Consider the following 22,644-nt stretch of genomic DNA (forward strand, 5'->3'; position numbering starts at 1 on the left):
CAATCTGTTACGAACATATTCTATGTAGAATAAACCATTTTGAAAATACAGTGAAGGTGAACGAATTTCCCTAATATTTTTTCATTTTTATTTTTATCCAAATTCATAACTGGTATTTTATGAAATATGATCTTTTCAAGAAATAAACTTCAATGTGCATTATGCTTCATTTTTTGAATATTTGAAATATTTATTTTTATTATCTCAAACAAAATTATCACACGAATAATTGTGAAATCCATTTTAATGTATTTCTTTGTCTAAAATAAAAATGTCAAACGAATACATTTTTGTTTCACACTCAAAATACAACAAAAATGAAAGAGATAATTTCTATTGAACCATAACGCAATACTTATGGAGGCTCTTCCAATAAAAACTTCGTTACCTCCTTCATTAATGCAAAATCCAGCAACAAAAGCTGGGAAACAAGAAGAAAAAAGTGGGCACAGTGATTTACTTACGACTTCGACATTCGAAGAAATCTTCGATGACGAAGGAAAGCCAATTCCATTGAGACCAGAAACATTACGTGCTTTGAAGGAAATGAAAATGAATTACATGACAAAAATACAGGCACGCTCCTTGCCGCCACTTTTAGCGGGAAGAAATCTTATTGGCACAGCAAAAACTGGTTCAGGAAAAACATTGGCATTCTTGATTCCATGCATAGAGCTAATGGCAAGAATCCACTGGGAAGCGAGAATGGGTACCTGCTGTATCATTATTTCTCCAACAAGAGAACTTGCACTACAAATATACAGCACAGCACGAGATCTTATGAAATATCATCCATCACTAACGCATGGATTGGTTATCGGAGGAAACTCAAAAGCAAATGAGATAATGCCATTAAAAAGAGGAGTTGCACTTCTCGTAGCTACACCGGGTCGTTTATTGGATCATTTAAATGTGTGTTTTTAATATTAAAATATTAAAATATTTATTTTTCCGTTTTTTAAACATTTTAAAGACAACCCTTGGATTTGTGGTAAGCAATTTGAAGGTTCTTGTAATTGATGAAGCCGACAGGCTTCTAGAAATGGGTTTTGAAAAAGAATTACGGCAAATCATTGAAATTCTTCCTTGTCAAAGAAGACAAACGATGTTCTTTTCCGCCACGAATATATCAGCAAAATCAAACACTGCCGAACTTGCTCGTGTTGCCGTTCGGGAAGATCCGGTAGAAATCAACGTCAGCTCATTCGGAAAGGGAGGCTTGAGCACAGAAAGTGGTTCACATGCTGGCGAAGATGAGATGAACGAAGAGGAATCTGCTACAGTTGAAGGAGTGACTCAAGGATATCTTGTGTGCCCTGCCGATCGACGATTTCAAGTACTATTTACGTTTTTGTCGAGAAACGCAAAGAACAAAAAGATAATTGTGTTCTTTTCAACATGTTCCAGTGTAGAGTTTCACTGTGCCTTGCTTAATCATGTTGATGTGAAGTGCTCTGCGTTGCACGGGAATCTAAAGCAGCAAAAGCGCACAGCGACATTTTTTGAGTTCTGTCACGCTTCGACGGGGGTGCTTCTTTGCACGGACGTCGGCGCCCGCGGGCTTGACATCCCGTCTGTTGACTGGGTGGTGCAGTACGACCCGCCGGCTGAGGTGAAAGAGTACATTCATCGTGTGGGGAGAACGGCGCGTGGTGTGGGTGCGAAAGGGAAAGCTCTGCTGTTTGTGCTTCCGGAGGAGCTGGTGTTCATCCACCTGCTGCGCGAGTCCAAAATCACGATGGAGGAGTTTGTGGTGAAGACGGACAAGATCCAGAACATTCAGGCGCAGCTTGAGCGGCTGATTGCTGGCAACTACTTCCTCGCAAAGGCAGCAAAGGAAGCGTTTCGGGCGTATCTTCAGGCTTATTCGTCGCGAACACTCAAAAGCTGCTTTGACGTTTACAAACTCGACATTCAGCTCGTCGCTAAGAGCTTCGGGTTTGACCAGCCGCCAAAGTGCGATCTTGGTTTGCTAATAGGAATTTGAGTAGAATTTTTTAAGAATACTGTTAATTTCTTCTGCTGTTAAATCAAATTAATCTGTTTTTTTTTTCAATGTTAATAACAATCCCATACTTTCCTGTTTAATCAATTCATATTTTTTTATTCTTTATTACGCTTTCTTTCTTTCTTTCTTTTGGTAAAACTTCCACAGCTTTGAAGATGATGGGGAGGAGCGTTCAGAAAAGAGGAAGAGCTCAAATGGGCGAAGCTAATTCTTATTCGTCATCATCTTCATCATCTTCGTCTTCTTCTTCCACTTCAGCATCTTCAGCTTTTCGTTCATCTGAGTCGCAAAAGCATAAAGATGAAGGAGATGATGAAAAAGGAGAAGAAAAAGACGAAGATGACATTGAGCCTAAAAAACGAAAGAGAACCAGAAAAAACACGAAATCTGAAGAAACTGAAGGAGAACATCAGAACACAAAAGAGGGTGCAGGAGCTGAGGAAGAAGAAAATGACGAGGCCAAGATTATCTATGGACAGAGGAACACCTGGAAAGGGAAAGGAAAGGGGAATAAGCAGAAGAAGAGGACAGGGAGATCTGGACACGGCTTTTCTGCAGACAATCCTTATGGAAAGAAGCAAAGCGGCGATGGAAGACAATTTTCTCGTTTTTAAAAAAGAAAGGAATTTAAAAAAAGAAAATCTGTATTTATTTTTTAGGTATTTATTTTCGTGTTTGAAAGGATGACACTTTTTGATAAGAATTTTAAGAGGTCAATGCAGAAATAGAAATAAAAATCATTTCATTTCATTTCATCAACGTTTTTGCATGTCCGCTTGCAAAAAAGCAAACAATCAATTGTTTATTTTTTTGAAGGGAGAAAAACTCGAATTCTTTCATCACTCAGCTCTTTTTTGTGTGTTTTCTTTAAAAATATTAAAGAAAAAAATAAATAAAACCTAAAAAATAGCTAAAAAAACAAAACAAAAGATATGGCAAGCGTGAAATTTTTTTGTAAAAAAACAGATGTCAAATTCTGATTGTGCAAGAGGAAGCATTAATAGCTTAGATAGATATAATCACTCAGACCGAAGGAAAGAGAATTTGCTGAAGAATTCTACACTTTTGGAAACTTGATAATGAGTTTGATAAAAAATGGAATGACAGGAAGAAATGGAAACAGAAGAAGTTCTCGAAAATACGGCTATGCGTCAGGAGCTTAAGCAAATAGATCGTCAAATGTGTCTGCTTTCTTCTTTGGCTGATTATGCATTTTTCATGATTAAAAATAAAATAAAATAAAGAATACATAATTCATAACAAAGTTAAACAAGAAATTAATAAAAAGCAATAAATTCAAACCTTAGCCGTTTTCTTAGCAGCAGACTTTGGTGCTGCCTTTGACGACTTCGTTGCTGAAAGGAAGTCATCATCGTCATCGCCAAACAAGTCAAGCCCTTTCTTTGCTGAAGGCGACGCAGCTGGTGATGGCACTGGAGAAGAAGCAGGCTTTGAAGAAGCAGCCTTTGTAGGCGAAGCGCGTGGGGCTGCTGTCACTGCCTTTGTGGAAATCGGCTCTGCTTCTCCCAAGCCGAACGGGTCTGAAGTGTCCTCCACTTTCTTCGCTGCTTCCACAGGCGCACTCTTCTTTGGCGGTGCGGAGAACGAAAGAGGATCTGCACTTTTCTCGTTCTTGTCGTCTTCATCATCGCTGTCATCTGCAAACATCTTCTCTTTCTTCTCTTCCTTTTTCGCTGCCGCTGGTGCTGCTGGCTTGACTGCGCTTGTGTGCGCCTTCACAGCGACTTTCGGCCCAGCCAGTTTTGATGCTGCGGAAGACGAGGACGAATGAGCAGCAGCAGGGCGCCTCTTGATTGTGGGTGGTCTCCGCTTCTGGGTGATTTCTGGTGGCGCAACTGATTCGTGGTCGAAGTGCTTGCCGTCTTCTTTGATCTCCACAACATGCGTGGCTGCTTTGGCTGTTGATAAAGAGGAGGAGGAAGAAGAAGAAGACAATGGATCTGCCACATCTTCCTGTGCTTCTTCGTCTTCCTCTTCAACTTTCTTCTTCTTCATTGGACGTGGCCCTCCCATCAGCATTCCTGGGTTGAATGCAAGTTTCGCTGCCAAATTAGCAATGGACGAGCCTGCGCGTGCGCTTGACGAAACTACTGGCTTCTCTTCTTCTTTTTCAGAAGAAGAAGAAGAAGATGATGATGATGACAAAGCAGATAATGGATCATCATCAACAGCTTTGGTTGATTCTTCTTTGGCTTTCTCTCTTTCTTCTTCTTCCTCTTTCTCTTTTCTCTTACGTTCTTCTTCTTTTCTCTTCTTTTCTTCTCTTTCTTTCTTTTTGCGCTCTTCTTCTTTCCTCTTCCTTTCTGCTTCTTTCTCTTCCTCTTCTTTCTCTCTCTTCTTCTTCTCTTTTTCATCCTCTCCTTCTCCAAAGATATCTTCCTTCGCTTCGCTCTTCTTTCCTTTGCTCTCCTTCGTGTCTGCCAACGCACCCAGAGGATCAAAAGCATCATCAGCAGCATCCAGCCCCATCGAAGTCGTTTCCTTCTTAGCAGGTTTCTTTTCTTCTCTCTTCTTCGCTTTCGGTGGAGGCGCCAAACCAGAGAATATGTCAGACACTTCATCTGTTGATGACGCTGCGGCGGTGGCTGCTGCTTTCTTTGCCTTCTTCTCCTTCGTCGATGGCGCTCCAAGCGGATTTTCATCATCCTCATCATCGCCAAACAATGACGATGATTTGCCTTCGTTTTCGTCGTCTCCAAACAAAGACGAGCCTGAACTCTTCGCTTTCTTCCTCTTTTCTTCCTCTTTCTTCTTCTTCTCTTCTTCCTTCCTTCTTTTTTCCTCTGCAGCAGCAGCAGCAGCTTCTTCTGCCTTTCTTGCTGCCTCTGCCTCTGCTTCTGCTTCTGCTTCTCTTCTCTTTCTTTCTTTCTCTTCTCTTTCCTCCCTCTTCTTTCTCTCCTCCTCTTCTTGTATTTTTCTCTCTTCCTCTTCCTTCTTCTTCGCTTCTTCTTCTTCTTTCTGCTTCTTCTTTTCCTTTTCTCGTTGCTTCTTCTTTTCGGCTTTCTCTTTTTCCTTCTCCTCTTCTTCTCCAATCAGCTTCATCAGCTCATCATCATCCTCTTCTCCACCAATTTTCAAATCTTCTGGTTTTTCTTCCTTTGCTTCTTTTGCTTTCTCTTCCTTCTTTTTGTCTTTCTTCTTCTTTTCTCCGCCTCCCATAAACATCGCCAACAAATCGTCTTCTTCATCGTCATCTGCTTTAGACAAGAAGCTCGGCTCTTCCTTCTTCTTCTTCTTCTTCTCTTCTTTTTCCTCGTCTTTCTTCTTTTTCTTGTCCTTCGGCTTCTTCTCTGCCGTCTTCGTCGTCGTAAACATCGCAAACATATCTTCTTCCTCTTTCTGCTCTGCTGACTGCAATCCTTCCTCTTTCTTCTTCTTCTTCTTCTTCTCTTCCGGCTTCGGTTCCTCTTCTTTCTTCTCCTCTTTCTTCTTCTTCGCAGGGGCTGTACCAAACAGCGCGGCAAACTCGTCTTCCGCATCGTCTGTTGTTGTCAAAGCAGCCGTCGTTGCCTTAGTTGTTGCTTCTCCCCTCTTCTTCTTCTCTTTCTTCGATGCAGTCGACATAATCGATGCAAAGATATCTCCATCATCAGCTTCGGGCTCAGGCTCCACAACTTCCTTCTTCTTGCTCTTCTTCTTCTCTTCTTTCTTCTCTTCCTTTTTGTCTTCTTTCTTCTTCTTCTTCTTCTCAGCGTTGCCATCTCCAAAGATGTCATCGTCTCCAAACAACGACGAATCAATCTCTTCTTTCTTTTCTCTCTTCTTCTTCTCTGTCTTCTTCTTGCTTTCTCCTCCATCCTCATCTCCGCCAAACAATCCCTTGTCTCTCTCCTTCTCTTCTTCGTCTTCATCGTCATCTCCAGCAAACAACGACTCTGTCTTCTTCTTCTTCTTCCCTTCCTTCTTTTCTGTCCGCCTCTCCTCGCCTTCTTCTCCTTCGCCTGCAACTTTCTTCGCTTTCTTTGCCTTGTGGTGTTTTCCTGGCTTTTTGATGGTGATCGTTCTCTTCTCCAGCTTCGGCTCTGGTTTCTTTGCTTTCTTCTTCTTCTGGCCCAGCCCCATATCGGCAAAGATGTTGTCATCCAAATCATCTTCGTCCTCTTCTGGTTCTGGTTCTTCCTCAGCAACAGCCTTCTTCTTCTTCTTCTTCTTCTTTTTCTTTTTCTTCAGTCCGCTTTCTTGTGCTGCAGCCTTCTTCTTCTGCTCTTCCATAATCCTCGCCTCTTCTGCCGCAATGTTTTCCTCCTCTTCTTCGTCGTCAAACTCGTCGTCCCTCGGAGGCCGCATCTTCTTCAGCTGCGCAGCCAGCTCAGCCATCATCGAGTTCGCACCTGCAACAGTTGTCTCAATTCCCAGCTTCCTCTTCGTCTCCTCGTCGATCTCTTCGGAGTACTCTTCCCATTCGCTGTCGCCGTCGTGGATGGAGTTGCCGTCCTCGTCAACATACACAAGCACTTCTTCTTCCTCCACAACGGTTGCAACTGACTCTTCGTCCTCGTCAATATACACTTTGTTGCTGTCTAATGCATCTTCGTCTTCAACTTCTGCTTCGGCCTTCTTTTTGGCTTTCTTGGCTTTCTTCTTTTTCTCCTTTTCTCTTTCTTCATCCTCATCTTTGTTCGCAGCATCGTCACCTCCTTCGTTCTCTACTTTTTGCGAAGAGGAAGACGAGGAAGAAGGAATTTCTGGAGCATCAGGAATTGGCAGAGGTGGTGGAGGTGGAATGGTCGATCCATCTGGCAATGGAGGAGGCGCAGGAATGCCTTGAGGTGGGAGAGCATCATCACGAATTGGTGGTGCTTCTGGTGGTGCAGATTTTTCAGCTTCTGGTGCCCGTCCAACAACTCCCCAGTCAAGGTCAAGCCCAACATTTTCGTTTTCGAAGAATTCTTGACTCATGATAAATAAAGGAAGAGGACGTTTTCCAAAAGGATCATTAGGATCTGGTTCGTCAAAGCTGATAAATGGTTGCATTTGCTGCTGCGGCTGAGGTGGCTGTGGTTGTTGCGGAGCAGCCGGATCAGACGGCTCCGATGATGGAGCAGGTTGTGGTTCGGGAACATTCGTTTTCACGTTTGACATAATTCCCATCGCAGATTTTAGAGCTTCCGTATATTTTGATACGAGCAGCGATTCTTTACAAAAATATATGTTCATATTTTATGCAATAAAAAAATACTTATAATGAAACAAAACCTCGTTGTTCTTTTGTGTAAGTATCATAAGGATCCTTCTCATCTTTCTTTTGAGTTTCCATGATGTCATCGTCATCATACACACGCTAAAACAAAAGTTAACATGAATCATAATAAATAATTAAAAAGCGCACGTTCTCGATAAATTTTTCATTTGACAGCAAATGAAATTGATTAAAAACATCATCCACGCGAATTGAAGTTGCTTTTGACTGAAGTGAAATTTCATCAACTTCTAACTGTGCCGTTCGAGATTGTTCCAACAGAAATGTTGAAAATTCTTTGAGAGAATCAAATAACTGTAATTTCACAAAGTTACAATTCTTTAATAAAATATGAAAAATATATTTCAATAAAAACTTTTTGATCCCCTTGAAGGCTCCATTCAGAAAACTCTGCTCTATCCATATTCCTTTTGGTTTCAAACTATGGCATAGATCGGAATAATCATTTATCATTGTTCATCATATCGCTTTTTCAATGAAAATAAATAGCAAAAAAATAACAAATTTCTTGAAAGAATTTTTTTCCAAAATAACGAAAAATACGTTATTTCCGATTAGACAGATCCATTTTTTATATAATTTTCTTCACCACCATTGACAAATTTTTCAACATCCAAAATGAGATAAATATAATCAGATTCTAATTTTAAAATATCAATATCAAAGAATGAAGAAAAAAAATAGAAAAGGCACATTATTTTTTCATTTATGAAAAAATCAGGTTTTGTTGCAAATTTGTTCTTCTTTCATATATCAATGAATATGGCATAATAATTCAAAAAAGAAAATGAATTGAAATCCAATATTAAGAATAATTTTGAATCTTATGAACAAGCACGATTTTTGGAGAAATAATAGAAAAGACATGCGATAGGAGTAACTTTGCTCACCACTTTTATTAACAGTGCGATGAATAGGAAAAGAAGCAATATGGAATTTCATGAGCTATTGATGAATGTTTGATATACTTCGAGAAAATTTTTGCGCGATTATAGCAACAGCAAAATGATAATTTTCAAGTTCGAGCAGAATTCGAAAGAAGCTGTGATAATATCGAGAAACGCAGGATTCAATATTTTTATCAGGAAACATTAAAAAGAAAAACAAAAATGCCAAAGATGGTGAAGAAAAAAATGAATAAAAATTGCAAAATGAAGAGGAAAAAGTGGAAGCGTAATCATTCATATGGACATTCTCTGCCTTTCTATTGACCTTCTTCTTTGTCTTTCCCTTCGCCTTCATTATATGAAAAATCATACGAGATTTCCCCATCAGCATTATTTTCATTACCAACTTCTCCAGATACATCAGCAATTCTATCTGAATCAGGCACATCAGAAACACGCTCAACAAAAGAATAAATCGAAGACAACAACTGAACATATGGAAAAAGCACACCAGTCAGCAACGAAACAAATATTAACGCAAACAAAACTACAGACAAGCATTACAAAAGCATTTATCTCCACCCTTCACGTGCAGCGCTAAGGGGCATGCACTGGATAGCAGCGCACAGCTTGTGAAAAGTGTTGCAGTATGCTACCACCTCGCTGTGGAAGAAAAAGCACTGCAGAATTTCGGAAAGACAGACGTAGATGAAGTGACTGAAGAAAACACGAAATACTGCGGTTTTTTCACCACCCCGTCAAAGTATTCGATCCGATGCCTGCGAAAAGGCTGGTGAGAAGACCGGAGATAAGGGAAAGATGAATGCGCACAACTTGTTGAAAGATCAAGGAATCTTTTGCTTCCAAGCACATCACATTTGATGCAGTTGATATCATTTTTGCTGATTATTCCAGCATTGGATGAGTTGAAGGAGCTGCTGGAGGAAGTTAAGGAAAAGAAAGATATGAGCAAAGCGAATTTATTCATGCTGAGGAATGGCAGAGATGAGAAGTTGAGGAACAACGAGGAAGAAGAAAAGGGCGAAGAAGAGGAGGAGGAGGAAGGAATGGAAGATGCTGGAGAAATTGAAAAGATTGAGATGATGGAGGAGAATAATGAAAAACCGAAAAGCTGAAAATCAAAAAGGAAAACAAAATCAAAAAAATACGAAAATTGACAAGAAAGAAAAAGTCTCAACAACGATTAAAAAGAACAATATATTGATATTTCAAATAAAAATTCAGCTCTTTCTGAAAACAAAATGGGATCAACAAACAAAACGAATAAAATATTTCAAATTTATTTATTTCAAAATCATCCTTAACATTTCTCAATTTAACATACCAGAAATAATTATATCTGTTGCTCAAAAAGACGATTATTCATGAAAATTATAAGTTATCGAAAGAAATGCAAAGGAGAAAGCGAACAATCTGTTTGACTTCATCAAAAACTGTGGAATGGGTTTGTAGTACAAAGAGTTCGAGACTGAAACATTTTCAGTGACTGAGTCAGAAAATAGCGGGGAAAGCAGAAATGCGAAGGACAATTTGAAAGCAAACATTGATTATAAGCGATATCAAAAGCATGAAAGAGGATTCGAATTGGAGCCAGCAAAAGTGAAAACTCTGCATCTGAAAGAGTGGCTAAGCAAAGCCCAACTTCAAATTTAAGTTAAAATTTAAATACAATCTCGAATAAGAATGAAAATGCAAATTCCAACACGAACGATAAAGTGAATGAAGACAGAAACGAAATCGAATAGAAAATGACAAATGAAATTATGATTCCTGCTGCTAGATCACAGGTCTCCAGTCTTCATTCAAATTGGTGAAATTTTCTTGCTGAAACTTTCTGCTCTTCACCTTTCTTTGTTCCTATCTTCGAACCCTGTTGCGAGAAAGTCGCTGAAGACATGTGTGACATCAGCTGCTCCAAGTCAGACACCATATTCACTGGCTGCTGGTGCAACAAATGAAACAAATGCAAACACTGCAAATCTAACGACTGGAACAGCATCTAATGAATCAAATGGAACAGCTGGAATAGCAGATGCAACGCAACATAATGTTCAGTCAAATTCTGAGCATTCGCCTCAAGCTAATCAGAAAGTGTAACATCATGCTCCAAAAGAAAGCTCATTATAGGAAGACTGAAGAATTTTCACAGAATGTGAACTCATAATCGCAGGAGATGCACTAGTCAGCCTCCGTGGTGGTTCCTGATCTAACGGCTAAGTTTTTAGCTTCTTCCTGAAATTCTTTTTCTCGTTCTTCTCGTTCTTCTCATTAAGTGACAGAAGAATCTTTTAACAATGAAAACACTCCAACTGGTTTGACGAATTGATTGTAAGATTGAAGAAGAATTGAAGGAATTGAAGAAGTTAAAGGAGGAATTTAAAAGATTATTCATCAAGCATAACATGAACGGAATAGCCTTCTTTCACAAGTGTGCTGAAGAGTTGACAACAATAAATGGATTTTCTGCTTCAAAGAAAAGATGTGTCTCTTGCTTGTGAGAATGCTGCTATGATCACAAGTGAAAAAAACAAAATCTAAATGAAATGAAGAAAAAATAAAGAAGAAGAATAATAATAAATGGAATGACAATCAAAACTGGAGTCAAACAAAATGAGTAATGTAATTATTACTGCTTATACACATTTCAAAAAAGGGGGAATAAGGATGAAAAGCAACTGGAAAACCGAATTGGAGATTGAAGAACAAATAGACATAAAAGAAAATCCAAAAATCGTTGCGAAGAGAAAGATAAGTGAATATCAAGCATGAACACGCAAATGCAGGCATCGCCACTTAGAAAAATTTTGAATTCAGAGCAGACAGAAAACGGAAACGAACAAAACGCAAATAGTGGAAACGAAAACGGCAGACTTGGAAAAATAAGAAGAAATGTGATGTACAAAAAACTTACAGAGAAAAGAACAACATTGGTAATAAAAAGAAGAAAAGATTGATATTGCTCTTGAAAAAAAAAGGGGTTTTGCAAAACATGATTGCCAAAAGCTTTTTTATTCATTTTTTCCAGCTACTTAACTTGCTGCGATATCTGAAGAATTCACAGCTGTGCTTAGCTCGGCGTGTTCTGTTGCTTCCTCCTGGTCAATTGCGTCGGACATTGTCAGTATTGCAGCACCTGGGGGAAAGCGCTGGATAAACTCTCGCTTCATTTCATTGAGCGATGGCCGATCGATTGAAGCTTCAGAGAAACAACTCTTCAATATTCTTTTCAAAGAGCAATTTTGAAGAGCATCAGGTTTTGGCCTCTCTCCATTAACAATCTTCTGCCCTGCCACTTCTGCCTCATAATCACCAAACGGGATCTGAAGTGTCAAGCACTCCCACAGCATCATCCCGATCGAGAATGCCACTGACTCCTTTGTTGCTCCCATCTTCTTGTTGATCAGCAGCTCAGGCGCCTTCCACCTCAGGCACTCTTTTTTGTAATAATCATCCTCATCATCAAAAGCCGAAGAAGGCAGGGAGTCTCTATCATCATCACTTGCAGATGTTACAATAGTTGATGATGAGATGGATGATGAATCAGAATCATCAGATGAAAGGAAATCAGAGTTCATCACAATGCAGATGACCATGTGCTCTGAGAAGAGCACAATATGCGGACTCAGATTTGCCAGTGATTGAAGAGGGTTTTCCATTTCGTCAAATGAGTGGAGTGCAAGGTTAGCCACCCAAAACAGAATTTGAGCAGCTGTCTGCTCCCTCTCCTTCAAACTCCCAATTGCCATTTCCTTCTTTTCATTCCTTCCATGCAGCAACATGAACAGCGAATCCCTCAAGTCCACAATCAGCTTTTCGTGTGGTGATGAACATGCCATTGCATCCACCAAATTCGACATTGATGAGGTGGTTGGGCACAGACTCTCCGATCGAACAAACGTGGATTCTGTGTCTGAAGTGTCTGTTGTTGAGGTGGATGAAATGGATGGTGATGGTGTTCGTTTTCTTGTTCCCTCATCTTCTTTATCATCAACTTTTTCCAACATCCATTCAGGAATCTTGTCCGAATCCTTTCCAAGGATGTATTCAGTTGACCCGCTCTCACTCAACAAATGCTCTGACGACTCGGAGTGTCCCAGGCTTTTCTCATATATTCTCTTCTTGATTCTTTCCTCGTTTTTCTTCTCAGCCTCCTTTTCCGCCCTTCTCCACTGCTCCTCTGGTGACATCTCCATCGTCACCATCTCAATCAGCTTCGGATCCTTCCTCACCGTGTCATTCACAATCTCTTCCAATTCTTCTGTCCTTCTCTTTTGCTTTTTCCATCGAACAGCCAGTATTATTGAAACAATGAGAACAATCAAAAGAATAACAGCAAGCACAATCACAATCAACAGCCAGTAAGATTTCCCTTCTTTCCCTCCTTCAACAACTCTGTCTTTTCCAGTCTTTGATTCGGTTTTGTTCTTCAGAATTTGAGGAGAAGTGGAAGCCAATTGCTTTCCAAACAAAAGCATCACAGACACCTCCGTTTCATCTGCAATTGTAGAAATATTTTCTGATGGAACTCTTCCAATCACTTCTGTTTCTGAAACAAAACCGTCTTCCTCAAACTGATATGTCTCGACCAACTCCACACCCCCTGTTTTATACACAAGTCTGAATGATAAGTCACAAGGAAGAAGAAGTGACCCTTTGAATTTGATAAAAATATTGCTTCCATTTTCATTCACAGAAACATCTTCCAACTTGGGAATGAAGAAAGGAGATGCCCTTTCCCCTGCTATCCCTCTCAAATCACATCCATCATTTAAAATCCAAAGTGAAGAATTGGTCATCACTCCATCTCCGCCTTTCAAGCTCGAAATGGTCAATGAGGCAGAATCTGAGCAAATGATGTTTCGACGAAGAGAAGGATATTTTCCATTGAATGGATTGTTATTCAAAAACTCTCCTTTCTCGATTTTCACATTGCCAGCCGAGACGGATAGCCCACCTGATGAAGCATTCGAAATAATTACATCCTTCATTTCCAACGAAGAACCAGCTGAATGGACAAGTGATCCATTCCATTTGCATATTTCTTCAAACGTATTTATTCTTTCGTTTTCAATTTCTTTTGATTGCACTCCAATAAATTGACATAAGTCCATCAAAACATATGTTGTATCGCTCACCTCCATTATTCTTCCTTCGCTTGACAGAGAATAACAGTTTGAACAAGAACAGTTTGAAAACTCGAAATGAGCAGAGGTTGTTGAAGCTGAGAAAACGGAAGCGCCTTCTGAATTCCTTGAACAGTTGTTCAATGATGAATCAACAAGAGTGATTGTTCCAGAAGTTATGTTCTCAATTGAAAAGATACAGCCTTTGGATAACTTCACTTCATCGGTGGATACTCCATTCAATGCAATTCTTCCACAATTACCAATCTCAAACACATTTTCTGTCTCTTCAATTTGCTCCAGTTTCACATTTGTAATATTTATCTCATCTCCACTTAACAGAAATAAAGGCTTCTTGAATGAAAGCATTGATATTGAGCAGTTGTCAACATGCAGAATTCCATTTTCGATGTTCAGCAATGTTGAATTGAGAACAATAGCTTTAATGTTTTCTGAATATCCAGTCGAAGAAAAACCAACAAATGAAAGAGACAGCTGGCCACGTGCTTCGTGAATGATTGAACTGCCTGAATATGAAAATAACTGACCAAAGTTGAATTTCACACTTTCAATCCGAACTTTCTCTGATGTTGTGATAATACTGCCCTCGTTGGTTATTGTTGAGTTCAGATGCACCAAAGCAGCTGAGGGAGATTGCAATGAGCGGATGGTCACATCAAGAACATCACACTTCCCAACAATTTCTGTTTGCCCCAAGATCAGTAGCTGTGAGAACAGAGATGGAATGATGTGCTGCACTCCAAAGCTCAATGAGTGGCATGGCGTGTCCAATTCTCCACATTGCTTGCTGTCTGAGCTATTGTCTGCAACTGATGACACAAATATCGTCTCGCTCTGGTATTTCACAACCCTCAGCAGCAGATCTTCTTCATCAACGAAAGAATCTGTTGTGCAGCCCCATATCGCAAGCTCCTTCACAAACGGAGCTCTGAAATCCAATAAGAATTGCTCATCAACAATTTGTGTTTCGATTGAGTGGCATCTCACACACACATCTCTTCCCCTGAATGCAGAGTTATCTCTGAATGTGATATTTGACAGAACAAAATTCAGAGGCTGTTCAACCACCGAGGTGCATTCCAGAAACAGCCACCCACCTCTTCCTGTGGTGGAGCAGAAGCACTCAGAAATGGTGCAAAATGAGCAGTCAAACTTTCCTCCCTCATTCAACAGGGCAAACATCCCTCCTCCCTTTCCACATTTTGATCCTCCACATCTTTTCATCGTTGTGTTTCGAATCACCATTTTCAATTTCTCATCATTATTCACATTTCGGATAATGGGAATATCATTGGTTGTGTTCTGGGTGACTTCTTCGAATATGCTCCACTCAACAAGAACATTTTGTTCAACTTCATTATTTTCTCTCTCTGAACTCTTTGATATCCTCAATCCACTTGCCCCATCAAGCTCAATATTCTTCATCGTCAGATTTTTGAAGTTCAACGTTGTTGTTGACAACACAGAAATTACATCTTTTGAAAAGCTGAGTGATTGCATCGTCACCAATTCCAATCGAACTGTGCCCCCATCTGCCTTGATCAGTCCAAAGTTAATCATGTTCTCTCTGCTTTCTTCCATTTTTGTGAATGAGCAGTCTTTCAGAGTCAACAGTCCTTCACTTGAACCAACATGGATAAGAACATTCACTCCACTTGTAAATGAAGATGGAATCACAAAGCGAATCAGTTCGAGATTTGTGATGCCTTGAGTCTTCATTGCTGCCCCTTCTTCCCCTTCAACAGAAGAATGACATTCCAAAACACACTTATTGTTAACATCTGATTTAATGGAAACTCCACCAAGATCAACACACTTCTGAAGAATCGCCTTTCCAATGATGTTTATATTCTTTTCATTTCCTTCAGACAATCGATCCAATGAATAATCAATTGACAGACAAGGATAATCTGAGAATCCGCAAGCACCCATATCTTTTCCTTCACCCCCAATAAATAACTCTGAGCCAAGTGCGAACCAGAAATAGATCAGTGGAATAGCATTCGCTGTATCATTCCCATCAAAGCCTCTCATAGAATCCAACGAAATATCTTCCAGATTCTCTGACACAAATGGAAGAGAGGTGTTTGTAATGCTCTTTGTTAAGTTCAATGCTTCCACAAACAGGTCATTTCCATATTTTGCAACATTTGGCTTGTCTGCCCCAAAAACAGGCGATGAGATCACAAATGAAGAATCATCATCAATCAGCTTCAGTGCCATCCCTCCCCCAAACCCAATCTTCCGTTCTTCTGCTGGTGCTGTACATCCTGTGAATGTGCATAAAATAATATTCATTTGAATGCTCCCTTTCAACTGAGCATCGACAGCGCCGCCTCTGCTGCCATCAGCCAGCACAGAGCATCCATCAAAATCACATTCTTCAATATTTATTTCTCCATTTGAATTTTCATCATGGCTGTTATCAACGCTTATACAGCCTCCACTTCCAGCTGCTCTTTCAATTTCTGTGAAAGTGCAGTTCGTCATGTTCAACCACGGAGTGTTCATTAACTCTGCATTTGTTCCACTTCCAAACAGTGAGATCAATGGAGTTGTGCTCAGCGATATCGATGAAGCAGAGAAGAAATCAATAACCAGGGTGCCAGACTCGACAGACAAGATTAGACATGCTAATTCAGACGAAGGGTTTTGAAGAGAAATAGAGCAATGAGACAGAGATAGTGATGATGAAGATGAAATAAAAGTCTGATGAAGAGGAAGGGACGATGGAAGAGAGAATATAAGTGCTGAAAGCACTGTTTCCACTCCAACTGTCACCATTGCTGTATTTGTTTCTGTGATTGTATCAGAAACTGTCCAGCCACTCTGATCATCATTTCCTCTAATTTCATGTTTCTGTCCAGCAAATGCCAATTCATCGCTCATCAAAATCATTCCATCCACAACAACTTTCTTTGAACCTGATAGACGTGTTAGAGAATGCTTCAAGGACAAACAAGGGAATTGGACAATTCCACAATGAGAATGATCAGATGCCTCAATGTTGCTCACATGCACTTCTTCTTGTGTTGGAAGGAGATAAACGCACAGAGGGATAGCAACACTCGTATTTCCATTGTCATATCCTCGAATCTTCTCAAAAGAATCCAAAGAGGCTTCCACACATGTGATGTTTTTGGATTTTGCTGTTTCTTCCAGATTTGGTGAAATGACAAAAATATCTTTTCCCCATTTGGCTGTATTTGTGCCAAAGGAAGAGGATATCAGGAATTCTGGATTTTCATTCAATAATCGAAGAAGGATTCCTCCCCCAAATCCATATGTTGCAGAGCAATAGCACCCATCAAAAGATCCACCTTTCACTTTCACCTCATTTCCATTCCCAACACACAGCATCATCGATCCCCCATTTTCTGAATTTGTGCTTCCACATCCTTCAAAAGTACTTGAATTCACATCAATATTTGCCTTGTCATTTGAAAACGAGATTACAGCTGCTCCACTGTTTGTTCTTTCGATCCCATCAAAGGCACACTTCGAAAGCGTCAATGATATTTCATTTGTCGAAGAAAGCAAAAACAATGAAGTTGTGGAGATCGATTTTGCCCAGTTCACATTATCCATCTGCAGCATACCATTCTGAACATTGACCAGCTCTGTTGTGAATGCTGTTTCTGTTGATTGCCCACTTCCAATAGATATGTTCAGACTGCTGATCCTCATTCCTCCTGCTCCACTTATCTCAAACAGCCTTGACCCACGGTTGTTCGGATGAGTCGAGTTATGCACAAGAACAAAGTCTCTGGCAGTCAATGCACCTGTTGAGACCGAAAATAGAGACAGCCCAGATGCTTCAAATTCTGTGTGGATTGCTGTGCTCATATTGCTTTGGCCATAAACAGTGAAACTGTTTGATCCACAATAAAAATTATTTGTTTCGATTATCGTTCCCGAAAATATTTCGACATTGGGAACCAACACTGGAATGAGTTGCGTAAGGCAACGGCTGATGGTGCAACATGCATGGGTTTTATCCAGCCCACATGCATATGTGTCGATGCCCTTTGGTTGTGAATCAGTTGATGAGACAAATCTCACTTTTCCAAAATCATTGCGAAGCCATTCACTCCGATCATCAATTGAGTCAAAATTTATACTAACTCTATTTGAAGTATTCCTTGTTGAGAAGCAACTTGGGTCAATGTTGTTTTCTGTTGAGTCTTGAAGAACAATATCATGTCCTCCTTTTTCGCATGCATTATTATGGAAGAAACAACTGAAAAACAAAATTCCATTATTATTCGGAGTTATGTGCTGGTACACTGCGCCTCCTCCACCCATTGAATAGCAATTGCAGAATTGGCAGTTTGAGATAATTACTTTGTCCAAAGTATCCCAATGTTGAATTGCTCCTCCGGCTCCATCAACAGAATTATTACATTGACAGTTATCAAAAAAGGAATTAATAATGCATTCTTTTTGGGTCAAGACTTTTGTTTGACGTTGATCAATTGCTCCTGCATCATTTCCCGATGAACAATTTTGAAAGGAGCAATCGTCAACAAATGATTGTGTGCAAATATTTTCCATCGATATTCCTCCTCCCCCATAATTTGTAGTTGCTGCAGCCGAACATTGGACAAAGGAAGTGTGGAGGACAATACATTCGGAGATCTTCAACGTATATATTCCTCCTCCTCTTGTTAAAGAAGCATTGCATCTTTCAAATGAAGAATTTTCAACTGTTAAAATTGCTTTTTCATTATCATGAACATAAAGGGCACCTCCTTGTGGGGATGTGCAATCAATCCATTTACACAATGAAAAGGATTGACTTTCGGTTGAATCACTTTTTTCTTTTCTTTGAAGGTCATTCGTTTCTCTTTTGCCAAAGTGTGTAGTTGTATTTCTGCAGACAAATTTATGAGAAGAATATGATCCACTTGAAATCCCTCCTTCAAATACATTCACACATGAATAAATGAGGATGCTCTCCATTGAACTGAAATAGCATGAATGCCCCATTTGAAAATCACTGTTCTTGAAGAGTTTCACAGACATGTTTCTGAAGGCACATTTATCAATCTGTTCACTTTTGCTCTTTCCTGATAACAGGAAATAGTCTAAAGATGAGACAGTCAGATCTGCAACGATGGAATTTCTCAAAATAACAGAATTTGAATCATCAGATGAAAATATGAGGCTGGAAGGGCAAAGATTCTTTTGGGGGATCAAACTCATATTTGTGAAACAGATTGCCCCACTTTGCAAAAGAAACGGTGATTCCGATTTTTGGTGGGAGATGCACAAATCCAACATCACACTTGATTTATCTGCTATGAGCATCAAAGGTGAAGAAGAATATTCAAGTGCCACATTTTTCAGTCCAACTGTTGAATTGAAGAATCCAAAAAATGTATTTTTAACTGTTGAAAGTCCTGACTGTAATCTTTTCACTTCCATCAAGGCATTCTGCTCAAATAAGTAATAAGCATCAGTCTCTGACAGATATTGTGCATCATTTGAATAACCTGAACACAAATAAAGAGAATTATTGAAAAAATGAACATTTGAGAGAATACCTTTGTTCTCCAATCTGGTAGCTCTTGAGACATCTTCTGCTTTTAGCGTTTCTGTAAGAAGCAAACATGCCAAATAGCACAAATTCATTCTCATGGGAATGAAAATTTTTTTTGATATGAAATTTTTAATTTTTTACGTATGATCAAAATGACCCTTAATAATAGTTTAAAATTCAAATGAATGGAGAAATAATCTTTTTTTCAGTAAATCATTTTGAGAACATGTGAAAAACATCTGAGGCACTTCCAAAGCAATGCCATTTCTTCAGTTCTTTACAGACATGAATCGGCTTTTGCTGATGCAGATGAAATTCTTTCACTTCAAAAAAAAAAAAAAAAAAAAAAAAAAAAAAAAAAAAAAAAAAAAAAAAAAAAAAAGACAATCAAATTAAAGGATAAAATTGTCTAAAAGAAAAATAAAACCTTTTCAAAAAGATATTACTGTCAAATAAAAGCTCGAAAAGTTAAAAATGCAATTTCTGTACAAATGACTTTAAAATCAACATTTGGATGTATCGTTTTGAATTGTCAAATTTCTCCTCTCCTATTGCTAAAAAATGATGAATCTTTCTTCGTCTGCACTCTCTTTCTTCCACTCATCAACCTTTTTATTGCTCTCATTTCAACACTTCCTCCAACTTTCACATCATTTTCCTTGTCTTTCCCTCATTCTCTTCACCAATGTCTATCAACTTCTCTTCTTCTCTTCTTTTTTCGACCAGTTTGAGCATTTGTTATTTAAATAGATTCTTCAATCAGATTATGAGAAGATGAAGAACGTGAAAAAGAAGAAGAACTTGAAGGAAAACTGAAAGAAGAAGAATTGGAAGAAGAGAAGATCCTTTGAATGGTATTGATCTCCATAATGTTGATGAAGTGAAGTTGAGTGAAAATTTTAAGATAGTTGGCAAAAAGATGAGTGAAGGAGGAATTTTTGAAGAATTTGAAGAAGAACTCGAAAAAAATATCTCTATCGCAAAATATTATTATCAAAGTTAATCCTATAAACCATCCATTTTCTCCTCCTTTCTTCTTCTTCTCCTCCTCCTCCTCGCATTAACATTTGCATTCGATGCTTTTGTTTGTGTTTTTTCTGTCGATTTGACATTCTTCATATTATTTCGATTTGACGTGTGTGTTTTCAATTGGATTGAGGAATTACTGCAAGAAAAAGAACAACCCCGAACGTGTGAATTAATTTTTGGTGAATTGTTGATTATTTGAAGAAAAAAAAGATAATTGTTATTATTATTATTATTATTATTATTATTATTATTATTATTATTATTATTATTATTATTATTATTATTATTATTATTATTATTATTAAAAATTGAAGCAAACAAAATGAAACTGTTGAGAAAGACAAAAATGCTCAAACTTTTGTGTTTGAAGGATAACGCTCTTCAATTTGTGTGATTGAAAAGGATCAAAAGCCAACTGTGTTTGGCTCCACGAAGATGAAAGCAGCGAAAAGAAAATTGAATGATCTTGCTGTGTCTCAGTGACAAGATGGAAGAAGGATGAAAAAAAGATTTGCATTTATTCATCAATGCCAAATCCGTTGGTGATAATGCATCTGAATTGTATTCTTTCATATTAAAAACACAAAATCCAATTGGTCATTTTCCAATATGGAAACAGATTGACGCAATGACTTTGTAAAAAGACAAATGAAGAAAACAAAATCAATCGAATTCTCATTCACAGAAGGTCGCAAAAAGAAAACAAACTTGTGTGATGATCGCCTTTCTTGCTTGAAATGGCAGTCCCTTCAAAGAGCGAAATCCAAAAGCGGCTGACCTGAATGCTCTTCGATTTTCAAAAAACACTGGACAATTGGGACGAAATCTTTTGCTTTATGAATTTTGTTCCATTCTTCGCTTTCAAAGGTATTTCTCATCTTTTGAATATTTCTTTATGTTATTTTGCACTTGAATGTCAGAATTGCAGTTATTCGATAGTGGAAATAGTTCGGAACAAATCTTTGATTTTTTCATAAATCCTAGAATTTTATCCCAATTAGATATCTCGTTGATAGTGGTTCTGATCTGTTTCGCAGCAAAACGGAATCAGAAATCGAATTTCATAGCTTTTCATGTCTGAGTGGTTCAGTTAGAGAAACACGAAGGCTAAATATATATAATATATATTGGAGTCCGCCTTTGTAACATTTAAATATTTTCATTTTTTGTAATAAATATCCTTTCCAGAAAATGTCCAACCATCTTCTTTGTCCAAAATTTTCATAAACAATTTTTTCGATATACAGTCAAAACCGGATATAATCACGTCGAATATAATCACATTCGCCTATAGTCACATTTTTCGATGCACCGACATTTTTTGCTTGTTTTTCATTCATTTTTCATCGCATATAATCACAGGGATGAAAATATATAATCACATTTTTAATTATAATGGGTGACTTTTTCAATGAAATATCGATTTTTTGATCAAAAATCTCAATTTTTCGCGTTTTCAAAAATGTGCTCAAATAAGTTAAAATAATACGCATTTTCGCAAAAAATTAATTTCGCAAGTGAAAAATGCGTATTATTTTAACTTATTTGAGCACATTTTTGAAAACGCGAAAAATTGAGATTTTTGATCAAAAAATCGATATTTCATTGAAAAAGTCACCCATTATAATTAAAAATGTGATTATATATTTTCATCCCTGTGATTATATGCGATGAAAAATGAATGAAAAACAAGCAAAAAATGTCGGTGCATCGAAAAATGTGACTATAGGCGAATGTGATTATATTCGACGTGATTATATCCGGTTTAGACTGTATTCAAATAGATTGGACAATTTTGTAAAACCGTTCTTTTTCACACAATTTATTCTTTTCATTAATAGGAAGATATTAAAAGTTTCATGAATTTCATTCCACTCATTTCTCTTTCTCTCTCTCTCTCTTCCTTTTTTTTAAAAAAAAAAAATAAAAAGAAAAGAAAAAAGAAAGAAAAACATTATAAAATTTTTTTCAAAAGCGCTCGAAATCAAAGGAAAAAAAATGCATCTTTTAAAGAAGAAATATATTTACTGAGTTCATTTTTTTTATCTCAAATACGAATTTGCGAATCCTCTTTTTTGACTAACAAAGAATGAGTTCGATAATCATCACGATAGTCAAATATGGAAATTTTTCATTCTGAACGAAATACACCATTTTCGGAAGTATTCACACAAATGTGTATTTTGATAATACCAAAAAACCAATAGGGTCAACTTTTAAATAGGACTTTTTCCTTAATTGGCACTTTTTTGTTTTTGTTTGCAAAATGTCGAGAAATGAGAAGTAGTTTTCAGCATTTTAAAAATCCTTTTTAACAAGTTTTATTCTATTTATTTGCAGTTTGTTTTTATATTTTAACTTATTACACATTGAGAAATTTCGTTTTTTTGTTAAATTTAAAAGGACTTTTTCTAGCCAACTGGGAATCGCCCAAGAAATTGGGGACATGTTTTATATTGCATTTGCTTCGAACTATTAATCTTTAAAATCTTTATTTTCACAAACACTTTTTTCTTGATTTTTTCGCATTTCAAATTTTCATCAACATGATAACATAAAACTGTTTATTTCTTTATTAATATAATGAAATGAAAAAAATGAAAATATGACATGAAAAACAAATTCTTTAATTACGAAGTGTTGAAAAAATAAAACACTCTCATTTTCTATTTGTCTCAAACTTAACTTCGTTACAATAGTTTGATCGAAGATTATTTTTTATTTGTGCCATTTGTCTGTTAGAGACAAATTGAAAATGAGAATGTTTTATTTTTTCAACACTTCGTAATTAA

General features: G+C 37.8%; 4 protein-coding genes across 4 annotated transcripts; 2 read left to right on the top strand and 2 right to left on the bottom strand.

The window, feature by feature from the left end:
• The first annotated feature begins 343 nt into the window (after positions 1 to 343).
• MONOS_6653 (putative ATP-dependent RNA helicase HAS1) lies at positions 344 to 2,850 on the top strand. Its single transcript, XM_067876900.1, has 3 exons — positions 344 to 912; positions 974 to 1,967; positions 2,156 to 2,850. The coding sequence occupies exons 1-3, from the start codon at positions 358 to 360 to the stop codon at positions 2,620 to 2,622; spliced, it is 2,016 nt and encodes a 671-aa protein (XP_067735682.1). The 5' UTR covers positions 344 to 357; the 3' UTR covers positions 2,623 to 2,850.
• On the bottom strand, positions 2,754 to 7,652 carry MONOS_6654 (WASH complex subunit FAM21). Its single transcript, XM_067876901.1, has 5 exons — positions 7,585 to 7,652; positions 7,359 to 7,523; positions 7,226 to 7,310; positions 3,311 to 7,164; positions 2,754 to 3,209 (listed from the first exon to the last, which is right to left on the bottom strand). The coding sequence occupies exons 1-5, from the start codon at positions 7,630 to 7,632 to the stop codon at positions 3,168 to 3,170; spliced, it is 4,194 nt and encodes a 1,397-aa protein (XP_067735683.1). The 5' UTR covers positions 7,633 to 7,652; the 3' UTR covers positions 2,754 to 3,167.
• Positions 7,653 to 8,612: 960 nt separating this feature from the next.
• Positions 8,613 to 9,252, top strand: MONOS_16918 (uncharacterized protein; the record flags this gene model as incomplete). Its single annotated transcript, XM_067869790.1, has 3 exons — positions 8,613 to 8,629; positions 8,670 to 8,857; positions 9,032 to 9,252. 3 exons carry the CDS (start codon positions 8,613 to 8,615, stop codon positions 9,250 to 9,252), a joined length of 426 nt encoding a protein of 141 aa, XP_067735684.1.
• Positions 9,253 to 11,166: 1,914 nt separating this feature from the next.
• MONOS_6655 (uncharacterized protein) lies at positions 11,167 to 17,835 on the bottom strand (the record flags this gene model as incomplete). Its single annotated transcript, XM_067876902.1, has 1 exon — positions 11,167 to 17,835. One exon carries the CDS (start codon positions 17,833 to 17,835, stop codon positions 11,167 to 11,169), a length of 6,669 nt encoding a protein of 2,222 aa, XP_067735685.1.
• Between the last annotated feature and the right edge of the window lie 4,809 nt (positions 17,836 to 22,644).

Source organism: Monocercomonoides exilis (assembly GCF_001643675.1).
Source record: "Monocercomonoides exilis strain PA203 chromosome Unknown scaffold2-2631571, whole genome shotgun sequence".
In the NCBI taxonomy this organism is placed as follows: domain Eukaryota; phylum Preaxostyla; order Oxymonadida; family Polymastigidae; genus Monocercomonoides; species Monocercomonoides exilis.